The following is a 25,155-nucleotide window of genomic DNA, read 5'->3' on the forward strand; positions in this document are numbered from 1 at the left end:
CGGATTTAAAATTCTTGAGTCAAGAAGATTTTTTTATTCTCTTTTTGTGATATAACATGAATTAGCTACAAGGCAGAGTTAGATCAGGGTTGAGGTGGGGGGTCAAGTGACTCTTCTTAGATTACTAAAGAAAATGTGAGCTGCACAGTTGCAAGTTGTGATTGTCACACAGATATCAAGTATAGCAGTTAAGTGCTTACAGAGGACACATAGATAAACTAAAGCAGCCTGCCAAAGCCTTTAAAGAGAGACCGCTATTCCACGTCATCAGGGTAGACATTGTACATACCACAGTACCTAGTGATAAAACTGCTTAGAATTCAAAACCTACCAAGAATGCAAGAAGAGGCCTATTCTTCCTGTGCTATAACTACTCCAATCATGTTCAGCCATTGCCTGACGGAAATTAGTTTGAGTCAAAATTAACCTCTTCACCTTCAGACAGCAGCAGGGTTCTGTGACAGTAGTTCCACCAGCCCTTAACAGGCATATCGAGAACCACAAGCGATGCCGCAACCTGGCTTAGTTATGATGGTGCAGAGGACCCAGCCTTCTCAGAGGCCAGTTTCTTAAACTCAGCAGCTAACTGTGGGGATCCCTAGATGGAAGATGACCACCAGCCAGCCAGTAAGGCTGATATCAAAGCCCCCCTTAACAACATTAACGCACTATTTGCTCTGGGTATCTCTGAGGAGAGATAAAAAATGGCCACGCTTCCAGGCCACATTGGGGTGGTAGAGGAAGATATGGGTTCCTACTGAGGCAAACTAGATGACATGGCTACCGTCCTTGCGCAGTTAAAGAAGAGACAACATTTGTTTGAGATGATATTGGCTCGTATGGAGGATTTCCCAAGGCAATGGATTATCCATATTAGAGGTATTTAGGAGTTTATACCCTCAGGAGAAATACATAATTTCCTGAGACAAATATGGACTGCCCTACTATCATCATCTAATGCTAAGTTCATTGCTATGGACTCCCACTTCAGAGTTGCAAGACTCACCAGAGCACCACCTAACGTCCCCAGGGACCTTCAGGTACAGTTACTCACAGAGGCGGACAAAGCTACAATAATGGCTATTGTGAAAGCATCTCCTACCTATACTTTTGAGGGACATGTCCTTTCTTTTTATGGAGACTTGTCCAAGGACCTGTTACAAAGCTTTTACGTGACAACAGTATCCCGTATTGGTGGTACAGGCTAAGGGTGCAACATGAAGGAAAATAACTTCAACTTACCGATGCTTTAAGAGAACAATCTTATCTTACCTGTCAGTTTCAGAGCATGGCAAGAGCCCTCTAAAAACACACTAGAACGTGAATACAGTCCAGCTATTCTACCCAGTGGGCAGTCAACATACAGCCAGCTTGACATGGTTACCTGAGCCAGGAGATTTTTTAGGGCTTTAATCTAGGCCCATAGGGCTTTAATCTAGCATCAACGTTAAGTAGTGTCACTGGTGATGCCCCCTAGTGCCCATCCATGCCCTTCACAATTCCATACCTTCCAATTTTGGAATGCAATAGAAAAAGCTGCCCCCTAGGGTTCCTCAGTGGCCTTCCAAATTATTTCAATTATTGAAGTTATGCATATGGCACAAGCTATACAGATTAAGGAACAGCCGCACACAAAAAATAAAGTTTTATAATTATATGAGGCTACTTAAAATTACCTATCTTAGCAAACAAATATGGGGATTCAGTTCTACCATATGGCCATATTGTGTTAAACTCACCACTACAGTACTGGTAGGCTTAACACAATATGGCCATATGGTGGAACTGAATCCCCATATTTGTTTGCTGAGATTTTTAAGTGGCCTATAAAATATAAAATTATATTTTAATGTGTGCGCTGTCCCTTAATCTGTATTATGTATACATTTTGGTCTCTATGGTGGTACAATTTTTGAGAAATGCATGTTCTGTGTGTACCATCAATTAATTTTTCTCTTTATAATGGAACAAGGTACGACGGAACAAGAGACCATTGTAAAATGATTTCAGCTTTTTCTATTGATAGGTATGCATTTAAAATAAAGTAGTTTATTGTGTAAACTACTGACATTTCTCCATAATGCGTTTTTAAGCATTTATTTGCAGAGAATGGCAACTGATCAAAAAAACAGAACTCAATGCAGAAAATAAGAAAACAAGTTCACATTAATTTAAAAAAAACTGTGCAGGGAAAATTATGTAGAATCCCGAAACAGCACTTACAAGATACCGTGCAAAGCACAATGGCGTATAACAATGTAAAACTGGCAAAGTCATGGAATGTGGCATTGTTAAAATACCACACATTTTTATCAACTATGACAACATATTCTCTAATCTAACATGTCAAAGTCTATTCTCTGAGGTGTAGTCATAGAGAATACAAGAAGGACAGACTAGATATGTAGGTTATGGAACAAAGATAGGCATGCAATCACTTTGTGGTTCTCTCATGCTAATACTGCCTATTTATCAATTTGTGAAGTCACAAAACTGCACCATATGTTATAAAGGGTAAAAAAAAATAGAATGAAAGTATAATAGTCACAACAAAAGAAATAGTAAAAACTGGTTGCTTAGCAAAATTGCAGTGGTCATATGGAATCCACCAACAGAAATGCATGCAAATCTCACAAAGGTAACCCAGGGCTCACTTCAACTGATCCCCACAGGTGGCAAGCTTGGTACTTGTCTAAAAGAGAACAGGTAGGCTGCATCACACCACCAGAGCAGGGCTTCCCACCAGCTCCGAACTTGTAAGAGAGCTAGCATCCATATACCACAGACTTGGAGACTTTTAGTCAAGTCTATCCCCCTCTGGAGGCAGTCGGAAATTCGAAGTGGTAGATTCTGATGTCTGCAGTTGATCTTTGGCCACCGTGGTCGATGTGTTGAGACAAGACCTTGTGAGGCTCTCAGTCCCGGTAGGCTAACAATAGAATAGAGAAACGCTTGTTGATGTGGGGAATTCCTAGGGGGAATAGCCATTATTGTAGCTCTTCTTTGGTACAATGCTTCTCATTCTGTCCTCCTGTGGCTCAGAGAGACATGAGCACATTCCCGCAGCTTTTGCCAGAAGGCCTGGAAAATCTCCTCAAGACATCGCTGGATGTAGTCATCAGCGCGGCAATGAGGCTGCCAAGATGAGCCGAGGTCCTGAGGAGTCCCTTGAAGTGTGGACACCTTCTTGTGTGGTTATTGTGGACTGAGTGCATATGATATAAGGCACAGGTCAGGTGCAGCAAGATCTGCTTGATGGGTTTCAGTGGGGACTGAGCTATCCCCCGCCAGACCAAAGGGGGTGGAGGGGGTAGGAGTATAGCTGGATCAAGCTGTGAGTGAGAGAGAGAAAAAAATTGTCTGCCTCTCCCCTGCTTTATCCCCAGCAAGCCGCAACAGAAATATTTGGGGTTCCAGTGGAGATAAGAGCCAAGTAACAACTCTATGTGCTCGTCCAGGGATCCCTGACACAGATTGTGAGTCAAGTAGCTTGTTAACCAGAATAAGCACCCCCAAAAAAGCCAAATAGTCAGAAACTCGTGCACCATGCGTCTGAGTTGCTTAAAGGTAATTCTCCGCCCCCAGTTCATATTCATTTTTAAACAACACAATACTAATGTTTTTAACTTAGAAATAGTTCAGAAATCAATATCTGGTAGTATATACCTGATTGACCATTCAACTTCCAGTTGTCCACATTGCAGAGGTTTTCAAGGCAGTTCAGGTCCAGTGTTAGGACTGGCTGTGAGAGCAGAAGGATGCTCATTTTCTTACAAGACCTTGTACCTTGTACATGGCTTGATTCATGCTTCCTTTACAAATATAAATCTACCTGGTTCCAGCCATGTTGAAACATCCCCAAATCAATCACTGATCCTCCACCAAATTTCAAAGTGGGTGTGAGACACTTTGGCTTGTAGGCCTCTCCAGGACTCTTTCTAACCATTAGATGATCAGGTGTTAGGCAAAGCTGAACATTGGACTGAATAGAGAAGGTTCAGTCTTCTTTGCTTTTCATTGATGAAGGACTTTTTTTCTAGCTTTGCATTACTTCAGCCCTGCTCTTAGGAGCCTGTTTCCAACCATGACGCCAGCTGCAATTTGTCATACTTTTTGCTGGTCACTTCATGTAAACATAAGGTTGTTGAGTGACATTGGAATGAGTTGGCGGTCATTCTGGTCAGTGGAGAGTAATCTTTGCCCTCTACCGGTAGCATTGTTGTTCCCAATGTCTGCTGCTTGATTTTGTTCTTATAAACCATTGTATTTGAAAATTTAAGGATGGAAGCTAACTGGTGCTCGCTCTTTTAATTTTTTTAGGTCAATGTCAGATTCTGCAATCTGATGACAAATGGGCTACTAGAACAAACCATTCATGGACACAAAGTGGAAACCTTTACCTGCTTGACTGCTACTACAGTAGCATATCAAATAAGAGAGGCAACATTAACTTTAAGTGGCAAATATGGATGAGTAAAAGACCATCATCTACACTAACACCAAAGCAGCTAGCTACACAATTTTTGAAGAACAAACTTGTGTCACAACTGAAATTAGATGGACTATACAAGAACATGTATGAGTCATGAGGCAGAAGAAACTCCAATAACCGCACCTGTAGAGGGTTGATACAATTTGGGTATATAAATATATACTAGCTATTTTGTTATATACGATATCTCTCTATCTCTCTATCTATCTATCTACATATCTATCTTAGATAGATTTTTAGTTAATTATTATTTAATTTAAAAAAAAATCGAATTAATTAGAATACATACACACACAGGTATAAATGAACTAATATTGTGATATAAGTGAAAACATTTAACGTTAATCTATTTATATACACCAATGAATTCATATGTATCACATTAACCAAGCACATTTGTCTGTCATTTAATTGGCTTATTTAGCATTCCGTTTTACATTTTGCATTCATAATTTGTAATTACATAGTCATTGAAAGATTTATTTGTAAACAATGCTTTCAAAATCATTAAGCAACATTTTTTTCCATTTTTATGCAGAGGTGAGTATTTTATTTCTGTGTTAACTTGTGCATTGGGATAGCACAAACAATATTTGTCAAAATATAGTTTCTGGGAGATACATTATAATCGAAAATGTTGAGCTTTTTGTCCTTGTGCTTTGTTAATGGTAATTGCATATTCTTGGTAGTGAGAACCAATGTTTTACTTGAAAAGCTTAAATTGTAAATTTAGAGGGTAAATATAGGCATTGAAACAAATTTTCAGTAATCCTTGACAATGTATATGTGGAGAGAACCAGAGAAGAAATAATAGTGTAGTATTTAAAACTGTAGTGATGATAGGTAAAATAAAAGATGTGCATTCACACTTTCCTGGAGCTTCAATACAGCTCCAGTGTATGCGCCTGGGCGGACTAATCCCCGCCTATGGATCAAGTGCAGAGGTAATTCTTCGAATTCTAGGTGTGGTAGGGGGTATCCTCATAAAAAATAAACAAAGAAAAATCGTATATGGTGAAGTATGTAGAGCTATGAAGCAAGGGTAGGTAAAAACTATAAAATGTACACTCACATGTAATGGAGCCATAAAACCTGGCTCCTCTGATAGTGCTTGAAGTGGTATAATCCCCACTCAAGGATACAGGTGTAAATATAAATTATTCCGTCCGTGTATATGTGGAGATAAACAGAACCACAATAGTGTACACCGTAAAAAGGAGTGTAAGCAGAAATAAATAGCATGTGAGTAGGTTTAACTTATTTATTTATGCTTACACTCCTTTTTACAGTGTGCACTATTGTGGTTCTGTTTGTTTATCTCTACATATACATGGAGGGAAGAATTTATATTTACACCTGTTTCCTTGAGTGGGGATCATACCACTTCAAGCGCTATCAAAGGAGCCAGGTTTTACAGCTCCATTACACGTGAGTGCACATTTTATAGTTTTTACCTACCCTTGCTTCATAGCTCTACATACTTCACCATATACGATTTTTATTTGTTTATTTTTTATGAGGATACCCCTTACCACACCTAGAATTAAAAAAATTACCTCTGCACTTGATCCATAGGTGAGGATTATTCCGCCCAGGCGTTACACTGGAGCTGTATTGAAGCTCCAGGAGAGTGTGAGTGCACACCTTTTGTTTTACCTATCAACACTACAGGTTTAACTACTACACTATTATCGTCTCTGGTTCTCTCCACATATACCTTGTCAAGGATTACTGAAGCGCTGCACCTACCCCCTGGTTTTATCCAGTTTTCTGATCGGAAAAGAGTGACTCCATATTGGTGTCCAAGCTGATTTTTGACTATTATCACTATGCTTCCTCGCTGAATTTATTTTTGTGTGATTGAAACAACTTTAACTTAAAGGGACACTACAGTCACTAGAACAACTACAACTTAATTTAGTTGTTATGGTGTCAGAGAAAAGGCAGTTTAAATTACTGCCTAGTAACTTCTTGGGTCAGTGCTGCACAAAGGGCATAGAGGTGCTGAACTTTCCCCATAGAGATGCATTGAAAAAATCAGCGTGGTAATACAAATACGCTAAGTTTTGTTAAGGGTTGAAAGGAACGGCTACCACCTAAAATATGTTATAGTGTTCCTTTAATTAATCTGTTTTTGTGTATGGATCATGCCCCTTCAGTCTCACTGCTTGATTTTCTGCCATTTAGGAGTTAAATCACTTTTGTTTCTGTTTATGCATCCATAGCCACACCTCCCCTGGCTGTGACTGACAAACAGCCTGCATGGAAAAAAATATAATTTTCATTCAGATGTTAACTTGCTTTAGAAGTTTTTATCTCCACACTTAGTTAATTGAACTTTAATCACACACACTGAAGGCTGTGGGTTGTGGTTGTAGGTTTTTTTTTTCAACTTGTAACATTTTATTCATACTTAATGGTGTGTCAGGTAATAATAATTTTGGGCCAAACTTTAGGACCAACGCAGCCTAGTGCAAGGTACTATCGCTTCTTAATGTCAAGTGAGACATTAATCTGTTTTTGTAGGTCAAAAGTGGGAAAATCATGGGAGCTTGTCTTGCATGTGACTAGCCAGCATGGCGGCCCGCCCCCCAGGATGCCACTCTTGTGCTAGATGTTTAATGTTTAACTGTAAGTGGTATTATTGGAAAGTGGAAGCGTTTAGAAAGAGCAACAACTCAGCCATGAAGCGGAAGACCACATTAAGTCACAGATCAGGGCCACTGAGTGATGAGGTTCTTGGTGCATAAAAGTCGCCAACACACCGCTGATATCAAAGCTGAAGAGCTCCAAACTTTCACTGGAATTTAATATCAGCACAAAACTATGCAGAGGGAGCTTCTTGGAAGGGGTTTCCATGGCCGAGCAGCTGTATGCTAGCCTCACATCACCAAATACAATGCCAAGCATCTGACTGAGTGGTGAAGAGTACGCCACCACTGGACTCTGGAGCGGTGTAAATGTGTTTTGTGAAGTAACGAATCACGCTTCTCTATTTGGCAGTCTGATGGGTGAGTCTGGCGAATGCCTGGAGAATGTTAACTGTGTCAAGTTTGGTGGAGGAGAGATAATGGTATAGAACTGTTCTGCTTTTTTTCAAGAGTTGGACTAGGTCCCTTATTTCCAGTCATGGGAAATCCTAATGCTTTAGCATACCAATGCATTTTGGACAATGTTATGCTTCCAAGTTTGTGGGAACAGTCTAGGGAAGGTCATGTTCTATTCCATCATGACTGTGCCCCAGTGCACAAAGCAAGGCCCATAAAGATGAGTTGGATAAAGTTGGTGTGTAAGAATTTGACTGAGTCTTGATCTCAACCCCATCGAATACCTTTGGAATGAACTTGAAAAAAGTTTGGAAGCCAGACCTTCTCTTCCAACATTAGTGGTTGACCTTACACATGTTCTGCTGGATGACTGGACAAAAATTCACACCGAAACATTTGTGGAAAGCCTTCCAGAAGAGTAGAAACTGTTATAGCTGTAAAGGGGGACCAACTACATATTAAAGTCTATGTATTTAGCATGTAATCTCATATAAGTCACTGTTTTTGTAATGGTCAGGTATCCCAATACTTTTGTCTATACAGTGTATATATGTATATTACATTTGTGCCTTCAGTTTTATATTAATTACAATTAGTCAGAATTTTAGGCTGTTATGCCAAATTCCAAAACTTCGAAATGCTACATGGTTGTATCACAAAACAAAGAATGTTTGTTTTGTGATATGGATGTAGCAGCTTGTTAGGATAAGGGAGGCCTAATATCTCCCCTATGCCCCTAACCACCATGTTGTTGGAGTGGGCATATTTACTAAACAGTGATCAGCCTAGTGACTGCACAGCTATTGCTTCCCAGTCACTAGCAAAATACCGGAATGGTGGGTGAGGCAATTGAAATAATGAGCAGTGGGTGGGGGCAATTAAAAATTTAAATAACTGGGAATATCACAAATCTCCTCAGCCCCCACCTATGAGTGGCGAGTGGAAGCTACAAACATAGTAAGGGTAGATGCTGAGATGTCCCCTCAAGCCCCCACTCATGGGCAGTATGTGTGGAAAATTAACATATTAATCAAGGGGACACTCCACTGTCCCTCCCAGCCCTCACGCATGGGTGGTGGATGAGGTATACTAATAAAATAAGGGGAGGGGGCAATAAACTTCCCCCCCAAGCCACCACCCATGAATAGGAGGTGAGGGCTATTTGGAAATAAATAAGAGGGTTGACATGCCTTTGTCCATCTTCATACCCTAACACCTATGAGTTTTCAGTGGCAGGGTATTAAAACAATGCGGGTGGTGGAACATGTATTTATACAGAACCCCAAATAGAAATTAAGCCTCTCACTTCACCCCAGTGCCCATATAAACCCCAACCACAATAAAAAAAAATCCCTACCAACCTGTTCACCCTTATAATAGTAAAAAGGGACTAAGAAATCTAATACATGTAGAAAAAAAAATCACATGTAAGTCTGTATTATTCTTAATACTTTTTTTCGTCAGGCCAAATAAAAAACATAACCTGACAGAACTATTAAAATAAAAAAGACCCAAATAATAAAAAAATCTTAGAAAAAAAGAAAAAGTGAGCCCTAAAAGTGGTCTACACAGTCTCAGCTTTCAAGGTGGGAAAAGCATTGATGAAACCTTTCAATACAAAGAGATCTCACATATCTATCAGGCATCCATTTTTGGGGGGGGGAAGTGTGGTCATTGACATGTTCATCCCCCTTGTATTGTCAATAACTCACCCGAAATCCAAGGTGTTAGGGTGGAAGGTGGACAATAGCATGTTCACTCCCTCTTTGTGTTAACTGCCCCACACCCACTGCCAATGGGTGGGAACTGGAGGGACAGATAAGTGCTCATTTTAATAATAATAGCAACCCTCACCTGAGCTCCTGGGTGGTAACTGGAAGGAGAGTGGGATGGCCCATGGTTATTAATTTGCTTTTTCCAAATCCACCGCTCATGGCTGTGGGCAAGTGCTCCTATTTGGTTTTACAGAGCTCACACTTGGTGGCCATGGGTGAGATCCACATTATTTGATTTCTTCTTCCACCAAATATCTACAAAGTATTTTGCAAGGTACACAGTCTCTAGATTTTTAAACAGTGAACAGCCACTGAGGTTTCTCCCCTCCTGTGGCATGGCAGATGGGAGCATAGGATTTAACCTTTCTTATACTAATATGGGCTTCATATGTTTGGTTTTTATATTAATTAATGTATTTATTTTTTATTTTAATGTGACGGCTTTAATTTTGTTTGTGTTGTGATACGTTTCCTATGGAGTTTCGGAGTTATAGAATTCAGACAAATCGATGATAACCAAAAAATTCAGATGAATCACAATTTGTTTAAAACCGAATGCACAAATCTATATATATATATAAAACCAAGTACACTTGTATCCATAGACTTTTCTGCAGTAAATATGCATAGCGTGGTCAGTACAACATAATGTAAGCAGGACATAAATCATGTATATGTCCATCTTGTGCTATTTGTATCCATGCATCTATCTATGCAATGTTTTATCCTTCCATAAAACCATTTATGTTAATCCATCTATCCATTTATTCTTCAAATGTAGTGCATTTATATTTGCTCATTTTCATTGTGATCAAGTGGAATTGTTGAAATTTACAGCACAGAACATCACCGAGCTCTCTTGCCAGATGACGTTTCAGCATATAATAATTTGAAACCACCATTTTTTATACCAAGTCTTACTGTAGTGAGCAAAAAACATTGTCAGTATTCATTAACAATGACTGTGAGCTGCAGCATCTAATACACGAGCCAGATGGAACAAATGCTGGCATCCAGATGCTCGAGTGGAATGCTATTGTTCTGTTAATGGGGCAACTGGGTTAGAATCTTGCCAATTCTAACACACCAGTTGTAGTACAAGGAAGGGTCAGCGGTACTATCAAAGCTAGGCCATAGAAAGCTGTTGAAATAATGGGTATAGAAACAGATTTTCTATTTTTAAAGCAAAATTACATGGCCCATCAGAATTTTGATTGTTTTTGGGATGCACTGATTAGAATCAAATCGCCACTCATTACCATATGTGCCACAATTCTCTTTCCATCTGGGTAAAAATATATATTCTGTTCAAGTGCTGCTTAGCAGAAAATATTTCAATATTCACATGATTTTTTTTTTAAATCAGGTACAGTCAAATGGTATCTCTTCATTTGGTATTAATTTACAGAGCCCCTTATACTCGGTCACATTGTTCCTAGCCAAAGGTTGGCTAAGGGTAATCAGCTTCATAGTTAAACAAAAGCTGATGAGCTACCTGTCAATTAACACGTTCTTTTTTTGCAACACTGATTTAGAACAGAACGCATGCATTTCTTTTTTTTTTTGTGAACTGCTCTGATATTTATCTTAACTCTTTTCTGCTATCCACAAACATTTATCCCTGCAACAAATAAATATTAAAATCACCTAATTGTACGCGATAAAACAATATATATATATATATATAGAGAGAGAGAGAGAGAGAGAGAGAGAGAGAGGATTAACATAAAAAGAGCTTGTGAGTTGATAGATGGGACAAAAAGTTGGTCTATGATTTTTTAGTCCAATCCCCATTTTGAGGCTTATGCTAGTTTCTAAAGGGAATATTTGTAGAAGACCTTTCTTTTCAAATATAATAAATCTGTCAGTCAAGAGTATATACATTAAAATACATGAAAAAAAGAGTATCGTAACCCCTTGAGAACTTTTAATGTATGGTAGCAGCATGCAATCCAATGTGTACCATTTTTCCCAGTAAAGTCAATAAGTACCATTTTCCCAGCAATGCCAAAAATTACAATTTTCCCAGTAGTACCAATAAGTATAATTATCCAAATAAAGCCAATAAGTACCATTTTCCCAGCAAAGCCAATAAGTACCATTATCCAACTAATGCCAATAAGTACCATTTTCCCAGTAAAGTCAATAAGTACAATTTTCCCAGCAAAGCCAATAAGTACCATTATCCAACTAATGCCAATAAGTACCATTTTCCCAGTAAAGTCAATAAGTACCATTTTCCCAGCAAAGCCAAAAATTACCATTTCCCCAGTAAAGCCATTATGTACCATTTCCCAACAAAGCCAATAAGTACCATTTTCCCAGTAACGTCAATATGTACCATTTTCCCAACAAAGCCAATAAGAACCATTTTCCCAGTAAAGTCAATATGTACCATTTGATACTGACCTGGATTCTTTGTTTGTATGGATACATTTTCTGGTCATAGCAATATGGTCTCTCACCCTCTGTAATGAAATCACATCACGGTGTTGCTGTATGGAAGGCACAACATGAACTGGTTTCAATTCACCTCTGAGTCACTTTAGGACACCAGGGCCAGACTATCAGGCAATGCAGGCACATGACTATGGCGTGTTGATGTTAAGAGACATAGGGCTTCCAAATTTGCATAAATACACCACTGAATTGTAAATAGCCGAGATTACATTGTACATTGATTTTATTTCTAGCTCACAATGTCTCGTTTACAGATGTAGCAGCAGGTAGTGTTCGATGTTCTTACATTAGAAAGATATTTCCTTTCTAAAAACTATTACCTGGAATTGCGATTCATTTACAGTTCCATTTCATTTACAGATACAATAAATACTGCTACATCTGTATATTACACATGCTTAACAGGTAGAGAGGATGATATGTAGATGGATGAAGATATGCTCATGAGCTAATGATAAGCAAATTCCAACCCATACTGTCACTGAGATCAATAGAACTTCATGAGATGATTTAACCTATCACTAAGGCGGTGGGTAACACTCCTGCTGATTGACCTGATCATATTTAAATATAAACGATAAGACGGTACTATGGTAAGAAATAATTGCAAACACCATGACATAAGGTGAAAGATATCAAACAGATATGTATCTAATACAATAAGGATTTAACTGCATATGACTATTTAATGTTACATTTTACAAAATTCTCTTTATGATCTTTAACCCCTTAGGCATCAATAGTGGTGTATGGTGCCATAACAACCAATTCTTTAATTATCTTCTTAGAAACAAGAAAGACTAACTCAACAAATGTAGGCCATAGTATGCATCTATAGTTGTCTTACGATGATGCAAATTGTAACTGTTGAAATTAGTCCATAAGAAATGAAGTTCTATACTCATGTTTTAAGATATTTTGTGGACATCAAAATTCACTAATATCTTTAGTCATTAGTTAATGTCTGCATTCATTAATAGCTGATCATATTTTTTTTATCTATAGGTCATTATTTCAAATTACTCTTCGTAGTGCAGGTATGCCAATAAAATTTCTTGGAAATTTGCACCTAACCTTTTACCCCCCGTTGTTTGATTTTCATGTTTAGCTTTCCTTGATTGTGCAAAATATTTTTCCCAATCCTAACAACTGAGTGGGTAGAAGATAACTTTTGAAAAGATTAACAAAGTGTATGGACAGTAAAGCATGAAAGGAACAATCCAGTTTTAGAAATAAATACATATATATAGTCCATTTGGATTAAGGAGCTTACTTACCTCTTTTTGTTTCCTTAGTGGCACTCTGCTTCACTTTGGGAGATCCTCATGGGTGAGGATCTCCCAGGCCATTCTATTACTACCTATAGAGAAGCACTGGGGTGCTACGGTGCATATGCAGCATTGCCGTGCTGTGCCCAATAGAAGCATTGGATCCAATGGTTCTCTTTGAGAAGCATTGCCTTTCACTTTGAGCAAGCACTCACAACAAGTAAGAAGGTAAGGAAGACCGCACTTCCAACTCTCAGCGACATTTTAAATCTCAGCAACTCCACAGCTTATTTACAAAAGTTCTGATTTTCTTGAAATCAGCACTTTTATAAAATGAGACCACGGGGCCACTCTGTGTTACTTTCATTCCAGTAGCTAACAGTTTTATTTTTTTATTCCTAGTTAGGCATGGTATTTACACATATCTGACACATGTTATAAGTCTGCTAATGTCTGGGTATTTTTTTTTTTTTACTTTTTAAATCAGTTTGATATATTGAGTTTGATATGTAAAATGGAGCTGAAACATTTCCATGGGTTGTGGGTCTAAGCACTTTGACCGGAATTTCAGATGTGGAATGTCTTCTGCTCCAACCATAGAGCAAGTTACTAATAATTCTAAGATGAAGATCTCTTACATGGGTTTCATTTTTGGGATGGATTCAAGAAACAAGTACAATCTAGACATCAAGGTTGCTCAAAATCTAGCACTGGTATAAATTGATAATGTTTTCCGAACTTATTTTAGAATTGTGTATTTTCACCTAGACCACAATCCAGAAATGTCACAGCCTCTTTTTGGCAGTAACATTGTCAAAGTTAGAAAATATTATCAACCTAAAATGTAGCTTCAGTCATATCATTAATTATACAATGCTGACATAGCAACTTTAACAACGAACAAATACATTTTTTTATTCCAAATCTATGTTGATACGTGTGTTCCTTTAACCCCTTAAGGACACATGACATGTGTGACATGTCATGATTCCCTTTTATTCCAGAAGTTTGGTCCTTAAGGGGTTAAAGTAACACTATAGGCACCTTGACCGCTTAAGCTCACTGAAGTGTCCCAGGTCCCTCAACCCTACAATTGTAATTATTGCAGTTTTGTCTACCAGAGCCACTAAAGGTGTTTCCAGGTGGTTAGGCGACTTTTGGTAATTTAACTGACGCTGGACGTCCTCAGACATCCAGTGTCATCGAAAGTGTCCCCTAAAGCCCAACAACTTTTTTTTCCGGACACTATAGTTTCCATTTAACAACACATGGGTGTTTTTTTGTGATGTTATTCTGATGTGCAAATAAACAGTATTCATAGGGTATAGGTTACTTGTCAAAGAACATATTTTTGTGAAGTAGAATTCCCTTTTGAGTTAGAATTTTCTAATTGTGTGATGATTAAATAATGTGTTAATGTATTTAATAATCCCATCTCACTGAAATGACGATGGTAAATATACTGTCAGAAGTATGAGAATGGTGAGATTGTGATTGCTTTGGCATAATTAACAGCTTATATTCACATATAAACATGCTGTTAACACTCAATGGTGGTACTCAGGGGCATATCAGCCATTTCTCAACAATATGGCTAAGAGAGGTTTAATAGCATGACTGATAATGGAGCATTTACACACATTTTAACATTTTTGAAAACTGGAGCTCAGGACAGCTCGATGTGATCACTATTAATTGAAATCAGAACGGTTGCCTCTCCATTCACCAACATAGGTGGTAAACAGTGCCAACTGGCCACAAACGTGTTCACAGTTGGGTTCTTTTAACTTTATGTTGAATTTGGAATTAATTAAATATATGAATGAATTGCTGTTTCGATAGCTTTCTTTTCCAGGTACAACTGTTTAACTATGTGTCTGTCTGTCCATTCATCCATCCACCCACTCACCCACCAATTCATCCATCCATCCAACCAACCACCCATTTATCTAGTGTCTATCAACATCCACTTGCATCTCATCTCTGTCAAACGTTGAGACATGTTTTGATTGGGGCCATCCAATTTTGTAGTTGTTCCAAGGTATGTGGATTGACAATCTAGACAACCAATGTAGTTATTCAAATAAAAAAAAGAAAAACACAACTGGAGGTTTTGATAAAATTGTAGCTTATCACAGAATATAAAGGGTTTTTTAAACTTAAAATAACTTGAAATATATCAAGAATATGTTCAAGATCATCAAACATATGTTCATTATTTATCATTTACTCTAAGTGGTTTAGAATGATATAGATTAAAAAATGTAAATAAAAATGATAAATTATATAAAAGTTAAACTTTAAATGAGATGGCGGGGAAAACATCCCACTTTCTAAACAAGTACTCCAATAATCGATAAACTGGAGCTGCTAATGTTTGGTTTAAAAGATCAGGAATATCATGCTGCAAACGGTAAAAAAATAATATTCTACTACTACAGACGTTTAGCATCAATCAAAGATTTCTACTTGAGTAATTTTCGCGAAGAAAAACAAACACCAATTAAATAAATTAATTTAAAAATATGCCAATATTTATACATGCACACGCCTAAGCTTCTCAAATACTTTCTTTAGTCAAATGTTAGTGTTTTGTTTAGAAACATCTGCTAAACAAAAGAAAATCTCTTGGAAAGGTTAGCTTGTTAAGAAGTTTAATTGATGGAAATGGATGGTTGTTCTATGCATGACAACATTCAGCATTGTCTTACTGTGCTCACAATTCGCTTATTTTTTCATGTTTCTTAGATTTTACTTTCCGATTTAGCAATGCAGAATGGAAACCACTGGAGTCCCAATTAACGCATATGTCTAAACAGAAAAGTCGGCAATGAATGCACCCTCCTTCACTAATTTCTTTTATTAGTTTAAATTGCATTAGACGCAACCCAACCGAATCAGCGTATTACTACTGTCAGTGAATGGGAAGACTGTAATAGAGATGGCAAAATTAAAATCATTCATATTTTAATTTTGTTTATTCATTTGGCTTTTAGGATATTTGTATTGGGTTGAAGCACTGTAACTATACATCTACAGATAGACTTGCAAATTGTGAAACTGCTTCAACTTGTAAGCATAAAGCACAATTATGGTTTAATTTGTCAACGTCGATCACATTGTCATTATTGTATAGGGATATGCATTATTGGTGCCTATGCACTTATATCTCTAGTCAAAGCACCCCTTTAATAGTGCTGTAGGTTGTCATTGCATAACTACATCTACTAATTGGGTTACTGCTTCCAATGATGCATCTCCCTAAGGTACCTTTTATATAATAAGAATAGTAGTTATGGACCTCTTTTGGTGATTCCTGTCGACAGCGGTTACTGTTCCACCACAACTCCAGTGCAGCTACCAAGCATGCCAGTAGTAATCCTATTGCCAGAATGCAGAAGACTCCAGCAAAACTGTGCAACTTCAAGGCCTTTCCATCCGTTTGTGCGTTGTTGTGACTGTTAAGGTCGCACCGTCCCATTCTTGGCCACCATTTTTGTTTTAGAACATCTAGGTAACCAGTGTCTTGGAACTCGAGGATCCTGCAATGTAAACAAGAGAACGGACAATAAATTGCATGAGGACACCACACTATAGTATTAAAATATAACTATTAGCTTTTTTTTCCGTACATTGTATAGCTACTTCTATCCCCTTTGGACTCACAAATAACTTTTGCAACAAATTTCTACCATTACCTATTCCTTTTCCGTGACAGTTAGTTTTTTCTTTCATTTAAAATAAGCATCAGCCATTTGTTGTTTAAAGGGACACTCCAGGCACCCAGACCACTTCTGTCCATTGGAGTGGTCTGGGTGCCAACTCCCACCACCCTTAACCCTGCAAGTGTAATTATTGCAGTTTTTATAAACTGCAATAATTACCTTGCAGGGTTAAGATCTCCGTGTTTTAAACTACGCTGGACATCCTCATGCTATGCGTGAGGACCTCCAGCATCGCCGGAATCCTCATAGGAAAGCATTAAATAATGCTTTCCTATGGAGAGGTCTAATACGTGCACGCGGCCATTGCCACACATGCGCATTAGGTCTCCCCCGCAGGCTGACGTCTGCTGTAGGGAGGCAGGGAAGCAGGCAGGAAGGCAGGAAGGCAGACAGGTGGCTGCTGGAGACCCGAGCCTGACTCAGGTAAGTCACTGAAGGGATTTTAACCCCTTTAGCAACATGGGATGGGGGGTGGGAGCAGGGGAGGGCTGGCAGCCTTAGGCCTGGGGGGCAAATCCAGTCAAGTGGCCCATTGCACCAAGAGGAGAGTAATAACACCTTTCCCATGTGATTGAAAGTGTGTGTGTGTGGGGGGAGGAAGCAGTCACCTAAACAGACAATCAATGACAGGCACACACACTTGCTGATTTGGCACACACTAAAAAACACACACTCACTGACAGGCACACGCACACACTCACTGACAGGCACACAGACACACACAGAAAGACACATTGTTACAGGCATACTGACTCAGACAGACAGACATACTGACACACACAGGCATACTGGCTGACACAGACAAATTGGCACACACACAGACATACTTGCACACAGACATACTGACACACACACAGAGATACATACTGGTACTCACACAGACACACACATAAAGACACACTGTTACAGGCATACTGACTCAGACAGACAGACATACTGACACACACACACACACACAGGCATACTGGCTGACACACACACAAACTGGCACACACACAGAGACATACTGGCACACACATAGACAGACATACTGATGCACACACACAGACATACTGATGCACACACACAGACATACTAACGCACGCACAGAGACATACTGACATACTGACTGACACAGACATACTGACATACTGACTGACACAGACATACTCACACACACAGACATACTCACACACACAGACATACTCACACACACAGACATACTCATACACACACCCAAACTTTACACTTTTAAAACCAGTGGACAGGGGCTGAGTAAGGGGACACTGCTGTAGTGGGGGACAGGGGGTGGTAGTGGAGGGTATAAGCTGTAATTGGGGGTTTAGGAAATGTACGGGGAGATAGGGGCTGAAGCAAGTTGATGGCTACAATTTGGGAAAGGGGCTGTGGTGTGGGTAATATGGGTTGCAATTGGGGGAGAGGAGCTATAGTGGGGATGTTATGGGGCTGTGGTGGGGGGCATGGGGCTGAGGAAGGGGAAAGGAGCTGAGGTAGGAGACAGGGGCTGAGGTAGGAGACAGGGGCTGAGGTAGGAGACAGGGGCTGACTAAGGGGACAGGGGCTGACTAAGGGGACAGGGGCTGACTAAGGGGACAGGGGCTGAGGTAGGGGACAGGGCTGAGGTAGGGGACAGGGGCTGAGGAGGAGGGACAGGGGCTGAGGAGGGGGACAGGGGCTGAGGAGGGGGGACAGGGGCTGAGGTGGGGACAGGGGCAGACTAAGGCTGAGGTGGGGACAGGGGCTGAGGTGGGGGCAGGGGCTGAGATGAGGACAGGGGCTGAGGAGGGGGGACAGGGGCTGAGGAGGGGGGACAGGGGCTGAGGAGGGGGGACAGGGGCTGAGGAAGGGGGACAGGGGCTGAGGTAGGGGGACAGGGGCTGAGGTAGGGGACAGGGGCTGAGGTAGGGGACAGGGGCTGAGGTAGGGGACAGGGACTGAGGAGGGGACAGGGCTGAGGAGGGGAATAAAAAAAAACACTAGTGTATTTCCCCCCTCCCTGAGTCTTACCTTAGGCCAGGGAGGGGTGGACAGCAACCAACAGGAGCAGCAACCAGCAGCAGCCAGTGAAGTCGTCCTCTCCTGATGATGTCAGGAGGAGGGGCCGTGAATTCCTCTGCTCTTCTCCCAGACTCCCCAGCGGTCCTGTGAGAAGAGCAGTGGAAGTCATGCCCCCTCCTCCTGACATCATCAGGAGAGGCCGGCCGACTCCACTGACTGCAGGCTGCAGGTAAGTTGAAAAATCTGACTCCTCAGCCAGAAGCAGGGGATTCAGATTTTTCCTTTTTTTGCTGGGTGTGGGCGGCCCTGGCCCCTGGGTTTAGGGCGGCCTGGGGGGCAATTGCCTCCCTGCTCCCCTTCTCAGCCCGCCCCTGGGTGGGAGGGAGAAGGGCACTGCAGGATTCCGCAGTGCCAGGAAAATAGATATGTTTTCCTGGCACTGGAGACTCCCTTTAATAGTACAAAAATATTCTTGAACTATGATTAATTGAAGCACTCATTAAACTAAATTAACAAATTAAGACAACTTATCTGTCACTTAATTCCATACTTTACTGAAATTCTTTGTTCAACTCTCAGGCTACTAATAGTATATAGAGCAAAAAAGTTGAATGCATTTGTGTTTGACAGCTTGAGGGTTACTCGTCATCATGGCACTACTACAGTCAGAAGTATTTAACCATTTAGAATAGGGCTCCAATTCAGTCTCCGTTATTAAAGGGTTACTACCAACCCTTTCAAGGGGGCTTTTCTGTGTAACTTGCCCTATTGGGCACTATGAATTTGGTGCCCTTCAGTTTATAATAAAACCTATATCATTTATGGATAGAAGGATTTAATATCCACATGTCTAGTGTTTACTTGCTGTGTTAGAATTTTTTCTATGTTGTTTTGTTGTTATAGTGCTTATCTCTTGTTTATTTAATTTAATTGATTTGCAAGAATTCTTCAGTGTAATTTAGTTGATGTTTTAATCGAGCATCAACACCAGGGATGAGTTTGTGGTGTTAATTCTGCTTGTGATTGGTATTGGCTAATAGTTATAAAAGTTTTTTTTTGTGTTTTATCAGTCCATTTTAGGTGCTTAAATTGAGAAGTATCCAGTGGCTCTGTTAATGTAAAGATACATTTTTATCAAAATAATTGTGATTGAATAAGCGTGATCATTATCATAAGACATAAGGCACTTTTTTTCCGAATCAAAAATAGTAAAATTGTTGATAAAAATGAAAAGTGAGATTATGATCGCATTCATGTTAATCGCTCATCGAGAATCAGTAAAAAGTCAATAATTAACGCATAATAGTTCGTAACATAACCTATTGTGTATGACAAAAACTTGATTTTTCCATCTGGTATTATTTCAAATATTTGTGAAATATTCTATGAAAAGACATTTCAAATAGCATCTAAAATCATTTATCCCTTAATAATACTATAAAGGATACATTAATCAACTTAACTTTAGCGATGTCTAATTTTACTTGATTTTAATTTAGACGTATCACTGAAACTCATGGAGTAGCAATTCATAGACAAATGCTATTTTAATATGAGTTATATGCGAGCTATACATCCAATATTCCATATAAATGCGATGCTAAAATTGTAAAATAAAGTTTACATGGTATTGAAGAGGTTAAAGAAACACTGAAGTTATTTTTTTTAATCTTAAATCTATTCATAGGTTTTGAATTAATCTATATTTCAAACTGCATATATTTCTAATAAACTCTACGTTATTCATTCAGTGTTTTGAAAATGATATCTCTTGATATATTTATGTCTCTGAAAGCAGAATATTAATCACCTGGATCTCAATACTGAGATTTACTGATCTATGTGTAGAATTTGTGCTTTTAAAATTAGGTTGTTGTTGTAGCAGAGAGAAAACAATCATTCATCAGACAGAGTTATTTGCTTAAAGGACCACTATAGGCACCCAGACCACGTCATCTCAATTAAGTGGTCTGGGTGCCAGGTCCCTCCAGTTTTTAACCCTGCAGCTGAAAACAGCAGTTTCAGAGAAGAGGGTTAATCCAGCCTCTAGTGGCTGTCTCACTGACAGCCACTAGAGGCCGCTTCAGCGATTCTCACTGGGAAAATCACAGTGAGAAGACGTTTGACGTCCGTAGGAAAGCATTGAGTAATGCTTTGTTATGGGCGGTTTCAATGCGCGCATGGCTCTTGCCGCGTATGCGCAATCGGATCTGACGTCGGCAGGGGGAGGAGAGGTCACCAGCACAGAGGGAGCCTGGTGCTGGAGAAAGGTAAGTGGCAGAAGTTTTTTTTTAAACCCTTCAGCCCAGTGGGAGGGGGGCCCTGAGGGTGGGGAGGGGGATCTAATAACCCTATACTGCCAGGAAAACAAGTTTGTTTTCCTGGCACTATAGTGATCCTTTAATGGAAAATTTTCACAAATTACTTTCAAATCGCAAAATGTTATTGGATAATTATTCCAGGTCATCTATTTTGCTTTGGGTTTGCCTTTTGAGTTGCCTTTAGACAATAATTATCAGTATGATGATGCTTACTGTCATTTGGTTTATTATATATAAAAGGTGTATTTTGCACAGCAACGACAATTTTAAAATACAAACCTATGCTACACATTAGCCATATATCACCCATACAATAGATTAAATATGGTCATTTTAGATAACAAGGAAATAAATTAACATGGAAGAAACCTAAAAAAATAAACAAAAAATAAACAATTCAACAACTCTAAAATACTTACATTGAATGTAAAATTAAAAAAGCATCGTGTATATTGATTTATTTATCTGCTGAGATATATTGAACATCTAAGAGTAATATAAAAAAGAAAATAATTCTCGTTGACATAAAAAGTGAATTCATCCCATTATTATAGCTTTCCTGCTGAGTAGGTGCTGAGTACATTAATCATTCTGTACAAGGTCTTAACGATGAGTTCGATGTATAGTTTATGCTTTCAGGCCAGATCTGACATGCAGTCCTATGCCAGCTGGCTTACTTTTCCGCATTCAAGCTAATTTTAGTTTGTAGGGTTATCACAAAAACAAATTTACAGTGATAGGTTGGAAACAGGATGAAAAAAAGTAAAAATTAGAAACAAGAAAACAAAAAAAAAAACAAAAACAGAATTTGAATCAAATGGGTAGACTAAGACAGCAAAGAGCAATTGGTAATTTTCACAAAGAGTCCATGAAGTTGACACAGCTCTACACATAGGCTCTAATTAATTTTTAAAATGTTCTTTCTGCTGGTAAAGACTCTAATATGGACAAACATAGTGTAATATATTTATTAAGGATGATTCTTAAAAAGAAACAGTCCATGTATGTTTAAAACTGCTTTAAAACAGAGTTGTCATGTTACTGCGTGTTAAAAGAATACTTTAAAGGGATAGTCACCAAACTAACTTTAACTTAAATGGAAACTCTACTGCACAAATACAAATTAAATACAAATCGTTGTTTTGTAGCTATAACCCAAATGAAAACTTGCTTGCATTTAATTATTCATATTTTCATTGGAGTTATATCTAAAAACAGCTTGCAAGCCCTCCACTTCTAACCCCACCCAGCCTTTCTGTGACTGTCCAATCACAGACTTTCCAATGCAACTCAATGAGAAGTATTTGCAAGGCAAGTGCTCTGGGCTACCTCTTGAGTACAGTGCAACCAAGCTAACCAAACCAGGAAGTAACAAGACATGTTGTCTGCTTGAAAAGCCAGGGGGTGTAACCAGTATAATTTATAAAAGTGTCAATTCCTGTCAAATTAGAAAAATAGGACATACTCTTCACACATAAAGCTTTTCAGCAAGCTAAAGTGCTTTAGGGATCTGGAGTGCCCCTTTATTGAAGCAGTGTTGGTATCTAGATCATGTCTCTGATGTTTCACTGCTCAATTCTCTGCCATTTAGGAGTGAGATCACTTTTGTTTCTGTTAATGCAGCCCCAGTCATACCTCCCCTGGCTATGACTCACACAGCCTGCATAAAACAAAATGGTTTCATGTTCAATCAGATGTAACTTACTATAAACGTTTTATCTCATGCTCTGTAAATTCAACTTTAATCACACACAGGAGGCTCCTGAAGGGTCGAGCAAGCTATTAATAGAGCAAGAGATAAGGCATTCTAGATTAATCAGAATTTGTATTAAAGGAGGTGTAAATATTAGATGGCTCTTTACAGGAAGTGTTTTGGAAGGCTGTGGTTGTCACATGCAGGGAGGTGTGACTAGAGCTGCATAAACAAAGGGATTTAACTCCTAAATGGCAGGGAATTGAGCAGGAAGACTTCATAGACATGATCTATACACCAAAACTGCATCATTAAGCTAAAGTTCTTTTGGTGACTATAGTGTCCCTTTAAGCACCATAAACATTACTGTAAAACATGATTACAAAAAAGTTACATAACATCAGACTCGGCTATTTGCTAAAAGTGAGAATTCAAAATGATTTCAAAGTGAATTTCAAATTCAAGGCAAAAATAGCTGAACTGGGAAAAAAAGTCTGTTATGCTTCCAGTCTGATTACTTTAGCCTTGAATTTGATATTATATTTGAATTCTCACTTTAGTTAATAAACCTGTACGAGTGCTGGTGTTTGTCAAACCACTTTTGAACAACTTAACAGAATCTGATGTTTGTGGAACATCCAAAGCACAACTCCTATGATGCCAGATGTCATGATGCTTTTGAGTTATATTGCCATCCACTCTGCAAAAATGACTTGAACTATTAGATTGTAAGCTCATGAGAATGGTCATTCTGAACATGTAATTGTGCATTATTAGTTACCATTGTATAGCATCCTGAAAAAACAGGCTATTTAATACATTTTAAAAGGTAACTGTCACATCTGAGTATTTTTACTATTTTAATCACTTATCCCTATAATAAAACATGCATGTATTTGTTGTGTGTGAAAAATAATATTAAATTAAAAAACCTCTTTATCCTACACCTGGGCGCTGCCATCGTTAATCCCTGTCAACCATTGTTATAAGCTTGTTTGTTTCTGGCATTCAGTGCAGAGGAAACAAACAAGAAGAGAAATGATACAATTTTTTTCCTTGTCTCTATTTGCAATGTTTACCCCGGCTACGCCTAGACTGGATTAAATTTTGATGCCATTTGCTGAATCTTTAATAGACATTTCAAAGAAAGTTCACATGGAGACAATTTGTTTAGAGAAGAGACAATTCCTATTTGAAAAAAATATAATTAAAAAATACAAAGGAAACGGCAGGCTAAAAGTAAACGTGAAGTGCCAGTGGCGTGATTTAAAACACAAACTATTCATCAATTTGTGGAAACCCATGCTCAATCGAGACTGTCGATGAACTGTTGATGGACATCAAATCCACTGGCTAAATAAGTCCTTTTCTTATCCTGTCCCATGAACCAACCGACTTCTTATACTGTTTAATGATACTGCCAAACAAAGCAGGCAAAGACTAAACCTCATCTTCAGAAGTAAAGTCTGCTTTTTGAACAGTGTTTTACGTTTATCACAAAGGAAAGGTCCCCTTATCCTCTAGAGTTTTACAGCTCTGAACCATAAAGCAATATAAAATCAATTTGCATCTTGCACAAATCCTTCCACACATTGATTCTTAACTTAGAGGTTACTTGGCTATTTTAATTAGGATTCAGCAATACTAAACATGGATTTGACAACTCAACAGGCATCACAGCTATGTACTATAGCGTTGGATCATCTTGTTTTTGTTTTGTTTTTTTATTTCCACAGAGACTTCAATCTATCCTTTATTTTACACCAATTAAACTTTTAAGCTTCAGTATATTAAAATATTGTATAATAGGTTCAGTCTTTTACAAGGTGGGTTCGTTCTTCAACTATAGTGCAATTATCTTACAGGCAGAATGAGTACTGTATAAATGTCAAACAAATATAAAAAAATGTAGAATAAATAAACAAAAATTAATTTAAAGAAATAATATATAGACTTGTGTCGGTGGACAAGATTTGGTTCGGCCAAATCAATTCACGAACATCAAAGATTATGGTCCTCAGAGTAACCCATAAAACCTCTATAAACCAAAAATTATACAAGAATGCTTAACAATAAAAGAACTCCTAAATCCCACAGCAATTGTTCAACCTATGCTACACAACATATAGAGACACACTTCCGTTACCTCTGAGAAAAGATATCTCTGTACGGGCTTCCATGCTGCAGAGCTATTCCATAGCCTTTACTACTGATGGCATTCCCGATAACAGTCACGGAGCATTCATCGTCTGTGAGCGCTGCATATTCCACCACCGTCACATCCCATAAGAAAGCATAGTTTCCCTTTTTTGCCTGAAACAAAGAAAATAATACAAAATAAAAAACACTACAAACTCTGAGAGAACAATGTTATTT

The 25,155-nt window shown here is 38.7% G+C and overlaps 1 protein-coding gene across 4 annotated transcripts in view; it reads right to left on the reverse strand.

Annotated features, from left to right (window-relative positions):
* GRID1 (glutamate ionotropic receptor delta type subunit 1) overlaps positions 1-25,155 on the reverse strand; it is a 927,065-nt gene that overhangs the window by 11,047 nt on the left and 890,863 nt on the right. For 2 of the 4 annotated variants that reach the window (XM_063433578.1, XM_063433577.1), the window contains 2 exons: positions 24,926-25,092; positions 16,344-16,584 (listed from right to left, as the gene is read on the reverse strand). In XM_063433578.1, coding sequence (XP_063289648.1) covers positions 16,344-16,584; positions 24,926-25,092 — 408 coding nt within the window. Of the gene's footprint in view, positions 1-11,723; positions 11,810-16,312; positions 16,585-24,925; positions 25,093-25,155 lie in introns of all 4 variants that reach the window. The other 2 variants (XM_063433579.1, XM_063433580.1) reach the window with 2 other exon arrangements.

This window comes from Pelobates fuscus, chromosome 10 (assembly GCF_036172605.1).
Source record: "Pelobates fuscus isolate aPelFus1 chromosome 10, aPelFus1.pri, whole genome shotgun sequence".
In the NCBI taxonomy this organism is placed as follows: domain Eukaryota; kingdom Metazoa; phylum Chordata; class Amphibia; order Anura; family Pelobatidae; genus Pelobates; species Pelobates fuscus.